Source organism: Silurus meridionalis, chromosome 3 (assembly GCF_014805685.1).
Source record: "Silurus meridionalis isolate SWU-2019-XX chromosome 3, ASM1480568v1, whole genome shotgun sequence".
In the NCBI taxonomy this organism is placed as follows: Eukaryota; Metazoa; Chordata; class Actinopteri; order Siluriformes; family Siluridae; genus Silurus; species Silurus meridionalis.
The window spans coordinates 20127257-20139480 of NC_060886.1; the positions used below are offsets into that span (position 1 = coordinate 20127257).

General features: G+C 38.8%; 1 protein-coding gene across 1 annotated transcript; it reads left to right on the forward strand.

Moving 5' to 3' along the window:
- The first annotated feature begins 6153 nt into the window (after positions 1–6153).
- Positions 6154–11998, forward strand: tbr1b (T-box brain transcription factor 1b). The gene is made up of 6 exons (XM_046841287.1): positions 6154–7351; positions 7838–7992; positions 8211–8332; positions 8641–8799; positions 8975–9036; positions 9711–11998. Exons 1-6 carry the CDS (start codon positions 6660–6662, stop codon positions 10558–10560), a joined length of 2040 nt encoding a protein of 679 aa, XP_046697243.1. The 5' UTR covers positions 6154–6659; the 3' UTR covers positions 10561–11998.
- The last annotated feature ends 226 nt before the right edge of the window (positions 11999–12224 follow it).

A 12224-nucleotide genomic window follows, 5' to 3' on the forward strand; every position in this document is an offset into this window, starting at 1 on the left:
AAGAACAAAATGGTCACAAAGCCCAGATGCACTCCACGGGTCATATAGTTCACTGAATATTTAAAGAGACTGGCAACAAACTAAGCAGTTGCTAACAGGCCTGAAGCTGGTGATAAAAGATGTTTTAGTTGGGACATTAGCCATTTTCTTCCCTCTCTGATACTTGATATAAGATCCTTACTATACACCAGAGCAAAAATTCACTTCAGTGATTTGCACAATGGTTGCAATAAGTAGCTTACAATTACAGAAAAGAATCCTAGGAATGATATTTTTCTATATCTACAAAGAACAACGAAAAATATAACATTTTAGAAATGATATTCAGAATAGCATGACAGCAAATATCACCCTGAAACAAGTTAAAGATATATTATATCATAATATTTGTGATGTACTTAGCACTTTTATTGTGCTAATTTGTTGTTTGGTGGTGTATTTTTATTATTCCTGTGAGAAGTCAGCAGTTGTGCCACATAAGAGAAAGAAAAAATAAATAAATCGGTGATCTGAAACACAAGGAATAACACTCAGTTTTGGCTATTACCTCCTCGAATGAAAAATAGCGTGAGCCTAAAAGTGTTTCTTTAATCCTCACTATTTTCTATTTATGCTCAGAGGCATATCAACGAGGAATCCACTACAGAATCCATAGATCCTGATTAGATAGTTAGTGTAGACAGATCAAGCCGAAAAAATTAAATTCTTAAAATGAATACTGACAATGCTTTTTATTTATTTTTTTTTTAACCATGTTGATGACAACCAAGAAAGAAGATATATGTTAGAGTGGGTAATGACTATATTTTATGCAAATAGGGAAATGTTGTATATAAAATGTGGTTGAGAGAAAAGAAAATGCTAGTAAAAAATCCAGGCCTAGCTTTGAGTGCTATAGGTGTTCACAGAACAAGAACCAAAAGAAAACTAAACAAAACATAACGCTCTCAAACAGAACTTAACAAAAGTGCCGTAATATTGATTGTTTTTTAAACAAATAAATAAAGTTTTATGCCTAAATGTGTTTTGTTAAATATTTTGGATACAAGCGACCATTGACCGTTATATATCCCTGTTGCAAAATGGAAATTGCCTGCAAAAAAAAAATATATATGTAAATCAATTGAGCTAAAGTTTCCTGGGAGTCAAGGCAGTTAAAGTAAACATCAACTATGTTTTGTCTTTTTAGGCCATTCATTTTAAGGTTAATTAGCAAAAGATCTGGTTGAAATCCATTTTTATGTTGCATATGTTCAGTCGGCATATATATCGACAGGAATGCGTATTTGAACTTCAGGTTGTGTGGCAGTCCCATTATTATTTTAATGCACAATTAGGGTCAGCGACTATAAATCACCTTTAGTTATTTGGATATTGTCAGTATAAAAAAGCTTTGGCAAACATTATGGTGTCTACTGTCACTGTCCTCATTAATGTTGTTTTGCAGTTAATGGCTCCAATTCACTTCCTTCCTCAGCTGACTATAGTCAAATAGTGCTCAGTAATAAATTGGATCAATATTCCCAATATTCTGCAATACTTTTTAGTTACATGTGCACTTTGTATGTACAGGATACACATATTAAACACTGGATGCTAATGCACATGTACCTATGTACAAGAAATCAAAACAAACTCTTTATTACTACTGGCAGATTTTCAGACTCAGATGCAGTAGGAGTAGATGAGAAGGACCCATACATGTCCCCAAGCAAAATTATCTCAGAGCTTCCGACTTCGTATTTTCCAATTTGATGTAAGTTCTTATTAACCTGCATTTAAAGTGCCTTTCAAATTAGAAAGCATTTGTCAAAATATTTTGTCAAGCTGTTATTCAAGAATTTGATGAGAATCTTACACACACATATCTGGCAGCCAAGCGTGGCAAACTTTAGGTGGTGCAGAGCACAGCATCATTTACTGATTATTCTTTGTTGCCATTATGTTCCAGATTATTCTTTGTTAAAGGAAGAACAATATTTTGTAATGGATTAAATACAAAAGGTTTTCAGCAGCCCATTTTACTGCATCGCTTGGCCACACAATGAGATTTATAAACCATGCTCACTGACTTGTCTGCTTTATGATGAAAAGCTCTTGGAATCGAACAGCATTTCAGTTTATGGAACGTAGCCTAGATGATTCACCGAGCATACTGTAGATCCAAAGACCCAGGAATTAAAGCCTTTGCACTTGCACCACATGGTCATTGTTTCATTTAAAAATCCAATTTATTGGAGTACAGAGACATATCAGCAAATATTGCATTACTCTCCAGCGATACTTATGGACTCCACTGCCTGCACACAAATTGCACTGCCTTTCACTGGATTTCCTTTGAGAATCAGGAATTGATGAATGTATGCCAGTATATCATTGGCACTGTGGAACGTTCTTAATTTAGAGAAGCCTGGTTTATTAAAATATGAGAATGACTGAATGTTTCATCTCTGTTGTTGGCCCTCTATTTTCCAAATCCCAGCTGGTCTGAGGATGAAACCGTTGTTGTAATTTTCCAATATAATGGCAGGTGATTTCTTCCAGAAGAAGGAGAGGGCTCGATGTTTGGATGATTGAAATGATTCCTCATTAGTTGCATAAATCTGTTGTTTTAAACAAGCTAACAGAATTTATCGTGTTAAACAGAGAAATACATTTAAAGTGAAAGAAAATATATTGCTGGTTTGCAGCAGTGTATAGTGGAATTATAGAGTCATAAAATTAAAAAAGGTTTTCTGAACTTGTGATTTAAAGCATCAGTTTTGTTGGTCTGAATTCTCTGAAAAAATTTTTTCATTCGATTCGATTTAACATCAAATTGACAATATAAATTGTGCAGGGAGAGTCAATGAACAATCTGAAGTCTATTCTATGTGTGTGTGTGTGTGTGTGTGTGTGTGTGTGTGTGTGTGTGTGTGTGTGTGTAAATCTGGCTCCTGTACCAAGCCAAGGATGCTCTGACATAGACATGAGTGACACCTGAGCAGAGGACCTAAAAGGACATCAATAATGAGCGGTGTAGGAGTGTGTCTCAGGGGATGATGCAGGTCTGGCTCTGATCCACTCAAGCTAATAAGGCTTTAAAAGCCACAACTGTCCGCACAGCCCACGCCAGACCACCTCCCATCTCCTTTTTCCAAAGAGCTGCCTGATGCCTTGTGACAGGCCTCAACCCAACCACAGGACACCACAGCGGTCAGAACTCATGTTAATAGCAAACAATAGAGCCACAATCTTTAATGAGATAATTAGTGGAACTAGAAGGAATCTGGCACTATAAAAAGTGAGAAATATTTTTTTTATATTTTTTATTTTAAAACTTTCTCATAAAAAAATATATATTTTTTTAAATATGTTTTAATATTGCATTCAGCAAACAACTTATAAATAACTTAAGGGCCACCTTAAATGCATTCCCATTAAAATTTTATTGACACTGTAATATAAGCCACTACATGCCATGAATCACAAATAACCTTGAGCTCTCACTTGCTTTTCATCTCTGTCCTGTCAGTACTGTATACTCTGTACAGTTTCTCTTTCATGCTCACAGAAAGCAATCGTTTGTGACTGGGGCAGCCTCCTCTGTCCCCATATCCAGTCTGGCTATAATTTTGTTGTCATTCGATGTGCGGCGATCCCGTCATTGATGTGACAGAGTGGGCATTAGGTAAAGTCCCTGGGCTGGTGCTCACTTACAGCAGCTTCCTCTTTCTCCTTGTGACAGATATTAGTTTAGACCAGGGTGGCAAATATTTTCCTTTACGACTGGAGTTTGAAACAAAACCACTTGCTTTCATTTCTATATAATTGAATCATTATTGCTTTGATTAGCAGTAAATAAAGCTCCAGTGTGACCTTCTTAACTCAGTGATTTGAGCATATCTTAGTAAAGTGGTTCCTAAAGCCTGCTGGCAATGTGCCACAGGCAGATGTGGAGAGGTTTAGTGGACATGTCTTGTTCTGCAAGGCTGATAAGAAGATCTGACATTTGGCTTGTTCATATAGCAGGTTATTGGCATCTTATGACTGATCAATGCCAACACGATGGCTTCGGGAGGTGAACCAAAAGCAAACACCTCCCTGCCTGAGGTCGCTTACTCAAGCTGTTCACAATAGTGACACATTAGAGGTTCTTTGAATATCACTAGTTCCATTTACTGCTCTAAGTTGGATTCATTGACACTGTAGTTATTAGTTCAGGACCTCATTACAACACAGTAGGTTGTGCCCATTACGAAACCCTCCATACTAAGTACCCTCTTACTTTATAGCACATTTAACTGCATTTGCTTTATTTTGTTCTTATGGAATTGATCAGAATTTTTTTATCTCATGGCTGAAAATAAGAATAGGTTACTAATTATAACGTAGGTCGATATTCAGATTACAAAACATAATTAATATGGATATTGCAAACATGTAATTAAAAAAAGCAAAATGCACCGCTCAAACAAATTAGAGTAATGTGCATGCAGCAGAGGAACACATCACCTGTGTGCGTGGGTCAGTGGCGTGTGTTTATGCCCACCTGAGGATGCAAAAGCTGTGTGTTCTACACAATGACGCCCTGAGGGACACCGCGCTGGCCCTGGCATTGATAATCCCCCTCCAGGCCCTTCCTCTGCGGTTACGGCCACTGGCTGAGCTAATAAGTGCAAAGTACAAGATGGAAGAAGGGAGGGAGGGGTGTCTAATGCACAACAAAAGAAGGGGAGGTGAATAACAGGTCGGAAGAAAAACAACTTCTTTAAGGCAAGACATGCATGCTGGGTGAGTCAACAATAAGGCTTGCAGAGATAAGGCCTAAGACTGGTTAAAGGCTTATTAAAAAGCGGGCAAGGCAGACTGAGAGAGAGAGAGAGAGAGAGAGAGAGAGAGAGAGAACGGGGGTGAAGGGAATAATGAGAAGGAGAAGATAGCCGCTCGTTCAGCTGGTTAGGCGCATGCAGGCAAGCCTGTGCTTGCACGTTCCTTGAGAATAGATTGCTGGACCCAGTTGCCCCTTTCTAATGACCCTTCTTGTTAGCCTCGGAAACGGAAAGCCTGTTCATTAGAAGTGCAGGTCCGCTCACCTCAGCTCGCATCCCCGCGCACACACTCACCCGAGCTGTTTTACACTCATAAACGCACGCGCATTCCGGGTTAAAAATTTGGGTTCTAATCTACTAGGAGCTGTTTTCCTCCAATCCAGCTTCCATCCTGCCTATGGGAAAATAATACCATTATATATTATGTTTCAAACAAGCGAAGATCATTGAAACTTCTTGGCCGCATGAAATGACAATGTTCTGAGATTGAGAGTAAGTAAGCATAAAGGAAATTAAAATTGATGCCGGAAATAAAAAGAGGAGAAATCTGGACACTCAGGACAAAAGCACCAGTCAATTAGAGATAGCTGGGAGAGCGACTATTCTCCTTCAGACGTAAATATACTTAAATGATAAACGTTCTTCATAGTGAATCAAAGAACAGATTCTGTCCATCACCTATAGATACTGTGAGAAATGCTGCTTAAAATGAAATTCTCATTCTTGTGAAAAACATCAGTACTTCTAAGCCAAATAGTTTGTTTTAATTGTTCTCCCTTTTTTATAAGCCATTATAGTCTCTATGTGCATATTATAATGTATATTATATTATTACTATATGCATCACTGCTGTCTGCACGTTTCACAAAAAAAGAGAATTTCATTATATTGCATCATCATCATAATCATTATCGTCATCATCGTCATTATTATTATTATTATTATTATTATTATTATTATTATTATTATCACCATCACCATCACCATCATCATCATTATTATTACTATTATTATTTTTATTATTATTATTATTATTATTATTATTATTATTATTATTATTGTTGTTGTTGTTGTTGTTGTTGTTGTAATAACCGCCTTTTTTTATGAGTGCGTATACAGTCTTGCGTATTGCCCACTCAAATAAATGATTGATATCCTATAGGACTGGGAAAAAGCTATACAGATGCGACATTTTATCCCCTAAATGAAAAATCTTTGATTCACTCGTAAACGATGTGTTTATTTTTTACAAACCCAACGGGTAAATTCAGGGGTGTAGAGCTATTTACACAATAAATGTGTTATAAATCCAGTCGTCATCACTCATCATTTATTTTGCCATGGTGTGCAGTAAAAACTAGATTGGAAATGGTCAGTAAATACTGCGATTTGGCAATGCAAATGGTTATAATTGTTAGCATTAAATTGTATTTGTAATGATTTTGGCGTATCAAACTATTGTCTTTTGCAGTAGCTAAAATTACACCAGTCCCAGTTTTCACAAGTTTCAGTGTACAAACATCACTGGCCACAAGAAGCGAATACACTGTGGCGTGAAGGGCCTCCTTGATTAGCCTAATTAAGTTCTGTCTAATTAAATTACTGTCACGTGTTAACCAATAGCAAAAGTCGATTCATTAACGATGCAGGCGGCACGTATGAAAAGCGAAAGCCCCCTCGATTGCAAAGGTAGTGTCAACTGGCTGATTTGCTTTCTTGCGCAAAGTAGCTCCGACCGCGGGAAGGCGTTTTTTTTCCCTCCTCTCTCTCCCGGGTTAACTTCGCGAGGCGTTAAGCCTGCGGTCTCACGTCGCACGCGTTAATTGCCGCTTGCCGTAGTCGAGAGCTATGCAGCTCGAGCACTGCATCTCGCCAGCTCTCGCGCTCTCCAAGAAATGTTTGAGTGTGGGCAGTGGCTACCCAAACTCCGAGGGTTCTGATCTCGCCTTGCACGGCCATCCTATTACATCTGCTCGTGACAACCTGGAAAGAAGTTCACCCCTGAAAAAAAACTCCGCTGGGATGACGAATCAGTCAGAGGCGGATAATTTTGCCGACTCTAAGGACTCGTCGGGAGACGTGCAGAGAGGCAAACTCTCTCCAGCGCTCGACGGAGTCGCTGACATTCGTCACAACTTCGATGGATCTGCTGGAGAAAGGTATCTCCTGTCACAGTCCAGCCAAACTCAGCCTCTCTCCGCCAGCCCCGCCGCCATGTTCCCTTACCCCAGTCAGCACGGACCAGCGCACCCGGCCTTTTCCATCGGAAGCCCGAGTCGCTACATGGCGCATCATCCTGTCATAACGAACGGAGCTTACAACAGTTTGCTGAGTAACACTTCTCCACAGGGTTATCCGAGCGCAGGCTACCCGTACGCTCAGCAGTACAGCCACGCGTACCAAGGCGCCGCTTTCTACCAGTTTAGCTCGGCACAGGCCGGACTGCTCCCCGGCAAGGCGCAAATCTACCTGTGCAACAGGGCGCTATGGCTCAAGTTTCACCGACATCAGACCGAGATGATTATAACTAAGCAAGGGCGGTATGTATCCGGTGCTTTTTACATTTTTTATTTTCTTTCAAATTAGATTTATTCTTTTTTTTTTCCTTTTTTTTGTTCACTTGGACTTTTAAACAGAAACATGCATATCATAACTCACTATTTATACGTTTTAACAATTTACGATTTATTCAACTTGTCTATTTATATGATCATAAAAACACATTAACTACAGTTACTTCTTAACGCAATCGTTTCCTAATTTTTTTTTATTACGCAAACCAATACACAGTTCTTAAATTTCTTTAACTTGACAAATTTTTCTTAGTTCGTTTTTCATTTTTTTAATTTTAGTTTATTCAGTTCAATTTAAATAATTTTTTTGTAATATTAATGATCAGACTCATATCATTTAATAACCTTTAATAATGTATTATTCCATATAATCGATTATATAACATCATACATGTCTATAATGACAAACGTTTGCAGCATTTAAATAAGCATAACCATGTGTTTCCATTTTAGGCGAATGTTTCCGTTTTTAAGTTTTAACATATCCGGCCTGGACCCGACAGCCCATTACAACATTTTTGTTGATGTGATACTGGCGGATGCGAACCACTGGCGCTTTCAGGGAGGGAAATGGGTTCCTTGCGGCAAAGCGGACACCAATGTGACAGGTGGGCAATAAATACCAATTATTAATACAGTCTTCTTTCTTACTGACATATTTAATAATAATAATAATAATAATAATAATAATAATAATAATAATAATAACCATCATCGTCGTCATTATTATTATTATTATTATTATTATTATTATTATAAGCTTAAATATGTATTATTATTATTATTATTTTTTTTTTACAATTATTTTACTAATATATCTATGTAGGAAACAGAGTGTACATGCACCCAGACTCTCCCAACACAGGCGCGCACTGGATGCGCCAAGAGATTTCCTTTGGAAAACTGAAGTTAACGAACAACAAAGGAGCCTCGAACAACACGGGACAGGTGAGGCAATAAATATAACAAGGATAAAACATTTACTGAAAATGACCGAATGATAATACACAACAAACAACGGACAAGACAATATTTATAACTTTTTACGCGCTTGATCATTGATGACACATTGAGAATGCGGATTATTTTAGTGATTGTCAGTATTCCGTTTATTTTTTATTTTTAATATTTGTATAGTAATGCAACGATCAATATAACTCCGAGCTTTATAGCTATTATGATTCACTACAGTAATATAAAAGGAATGGAGAGGTGCGGTGCGTTACTGAACTGTATTTCGGGTGGTTTTTGCGCAGATGGTGGTGCTTCAGTCTTTGCATAAATACCAGCCGCGGCTGCACGTGGTGCAGGTAAACGAAGACGGAACGGAGGACACGAGCCAACCTGGGCGCGTGCAGACCTTCACCTTCCCCGAAACTCAGTTTATAGCTGTCACGGCCTACCAAAATACTGATGTAAGAATAATTTATAAAAGCACCACTTTACTTACCAGTGATGTCTCATTTATGGTCACATGCACGTGTGTATTAGACAAGAAAAGATAATAAAACTGGTGCATTTTGTTTAGATGTTCATATGAAAATGAGTGGTGATAGAATTAAATGTTTTTAATGATTTTTCACTACACAGATTACACAGCTAAAAATTGACCACAATCCATTTGCAAAAGGATTCCGGGACAATTATGACACGTAAGAATTGTTTTCATTATTATTATAGTATTTTTTTTATTAACCATTGCATTGCATTGAACTACAGTTCTTTTACTTCATCTGTAAAAAGGTATGTTCCTAGAACCAAATACGTTCCTGAAGCTAACTGTAGGCTATTATTTTCCAATCTCGAAGTCATGCACGGGCTAGGAAAATTCATTCTCTAATAATTCACATAACACCAGTGGGATATTTCCATTTCCAAATATATCGCATGTTTTTATTTATTTATATAAAAAAAGAGTTAGAAATACAGAGCAAATTCTTACACATTACACGTTTTATTTTATTGAAGGGAAATACAACAGGTGGCAGATATAAATAAACGAACGTGCTCGTATTAGAAAAAGAAAACATGAATTTTGATAATGCTTCATAAATTCTTATTTTGTATGATTATATATAAAAATCACACACATCTGTCTTTATAATAGTGATTATTGTAGCCTATAACAAGCAAATAAATATTTTTTTTTCCAGATTGAATCCCTGCTGTGTTCACAGCTGAGAATTATATTTATAAACCAAAAATGGTGCATGTTCCATATTTATTGGCCCCTTTACGCACGCCATGTAATGGTCATGCAGGTTGTTTTAAAATGTTTTATCAAGTTCATAACGCGCAAACTATGTTTGACCCTTTTCTATTCCAGCGTCTACACAGGTTGCGACATTGACCGCTTGACGCCGTCCCCGGGTGAGTCTCCGCGCTCTCAGCTCATGCCGAGTGCGCGCTACGCCGCTATGCCCGGCTCTTTCCTGCAGGACCAGTTTGTCAGCTCGTATGCCAAGTCCCGCTTTCACCCTGGCGTCGGTGGCGCTCCTGGCACGGACCGCGGCGTCCCGCTCGGCAACAGCTTGCTTTCGCCGCAGCAAACCGACGAGACCGCGGTGGGCTCCCCGCAGCGCTGGTTCGTCACCCCGGCCAACAACCGACTGGACTTCGCCGCCTCGGCGTACGATGCTGCCGCCGCGGCCGATCTCGCGGGCAACGCGGCCACGCTGCTCTCGTACGCGGCCGCCGGAGTTAAAACTCTCCCACTGCCCGCGGCCGGCTGCTCTAACCGAGCCCTGGGCTACTACAGCGATGCGACGGCGTGGGGAGCGCGCACTCCGCCTCAGTACTGCGGTAAATCCGGTGCTGTGCTTCCCTGTTGGCCTTCCAACTCAGTCCCCGGCCGGACAGCGGCTGCGGGTTACCTGGTCGGGCTGGACGAGGGCGACCCCGCGGCGCCTGAGAGGTCTCCGCTTGGCACAAACGACGACGCCAAACCCAAGGACCTGTCCGAGTCCAGCTGGATAGAGACGCCCTCCTCAATTAAGTCGATCGACTCAAGCGATTCGGGCATTTTCGAGCAAGCCAAGCGGAGGAGGATCTCTCCATCTGCCACGCCGGTTTCAGAAACAGCATCGCCGTTAAAATCCGAAATGCTGACGCCCAGGGAGTGCGAGAAGAACTGCTCCAAGGACATTGGCTACTACAGCTTCTATTCACACAGTTAGACACTGGAACTGGTCGTAAAGCAGAGCACGACTCAAACCGCGACAAGTTGAAAAGAATCCGATTCATATTGATCTATTTATTCATATTTTTATTTTGGCTATTTATTTATCTATCTATTTATTCGTGCATTGATTTGTATATTTAGATCGACTAACCTACGCGGCCTATTGTTCTTTTAAAAACTTACTAACAGGTTTATAATTTTTTTTTTTATCTGTTGATACCACCACTGTAACTAAATAATGTATATACCTGTGTAGACATCCGTAATTTCTCATTACCTGTTGATGTACAGTATGTAAAAGGACAGAACTATTAGACTTTTGGTGCGATGTTTTTAGAGAAAACTGGGGCTGTTTTCATCTCGGAAAGGTTTTAGATTGGAAGAGCATTGGTAAGGCCCAGTCTGTTTTCTCCTACTAATGTACTCTTATGTAGGAGATGACAGTGTGGAACCACTCAGAGTTCCAGACATTCAGTAGTTCAGTGTTGATAGAGACCAAACAGAGTTGTATTGCATTGTATTGCTGTTGTTTGGAAATATATTAGTCTGTAGTTTAATTGTTGCTCTCTTCGTGAGATCATTTTGTACTTTGTTGTAATGCTGTTAGTAGGCCGCTGATTATGAATTCAAATGATTTTATGATGTTTAAGTCCATGGTATAAGGGGAAAGAAACAGTAAATTATTTGTACAGGGCAGGTACCATTTCTTAGAGACGATATTCGTTCACCATTTCCAGACTTGACATTTTCTTTTTCATTTAATTGGCAATTATGATAATTTATTTTCTCAATTCCATAATTCCCGACACGTCAGGCCTGCTGGTGAAAAGCTATTGTCATTGTGCTGTGCTTCTTTGCAATAAATACAAGAGCCTAAAAATTGTTAGTAAAACAGCCTTCAAATGAGACTTCTAATCAAGGTTCAAATGTGGCTAAAAATGTAGGTTATTCCGATATGATATCAGGTTGGGCGCCAGGAGCATGTGTTTTAGAGGAATTCGCGTCCATCTGTCGCTTTTCTAAAGCTATTATACTGCAATGTGTGCAATTACTTTCCCTTTTCCCCGTGTATCTGTGCTACTCTGTCACCAGAACATTCATATACCCCAAAAACAGAAGGAGTAGTGAGTCGTATGGTGTGAAAACCATTTTATTGGGCTTAACATCGATTATCCACGTAGGAAAAAAAACGAATCAATGTCCAACAGGTAGTCTCAAAAACAACAGCAACAAAACAAACCTCTAATTTGAGTTATTACTTTTGGCAACAGATTGACGATATGATGCCCATATGGCACACAGAATAAAGGCATATTGAGGCCGCCAAGTGTCACCTACACATTATTAAGAAATGTCAACAGTATCTCAGTGACAGTTTTAAACAATGTGAGCCAGAAATAAATAAAAATAAAACACTACTATATTCAGTTTAATAGCCCCGCGTTCCATGCTTTATTTATGACCCAGTTTAATTTCAGTTCAAGTTCATATGGTTATTAGGTTGATTGGATAGAAATACACCGTGCATACAATATGCAGTGATATATATATATATATATATATATATATATATATATATATATATATATATATATATATATATATATAATGCTATACATTTTGATAAACATGTACACAATAACAGCAGATCTCACCATT

Excerpts from the sequence above, each read along its gene's own strand:
- tbr1b (XM_046841287.1), top strand. The coding sequence starts at position 6,660 with ATGCAGCTCGAGCACTGCATCTCGCCAGCTCTCGCGCTCTCCAAGAAA. Across the intron at positions 7,352-7,837 it reads ATTATAACTAAGCAAGGGCG|GCGAATGTTTCCGTTTTTAA; the intron begins GTATGTATCCGG and ends TTTCCATTTTAG. Across the intron at positions 7,993-8,210 it reads AGCGGACACCAATGTGACAG|GAAACAGAGTGTACATGCAC; the intron begins GTGGGCAATAAA and ends ATATCTATGTAG.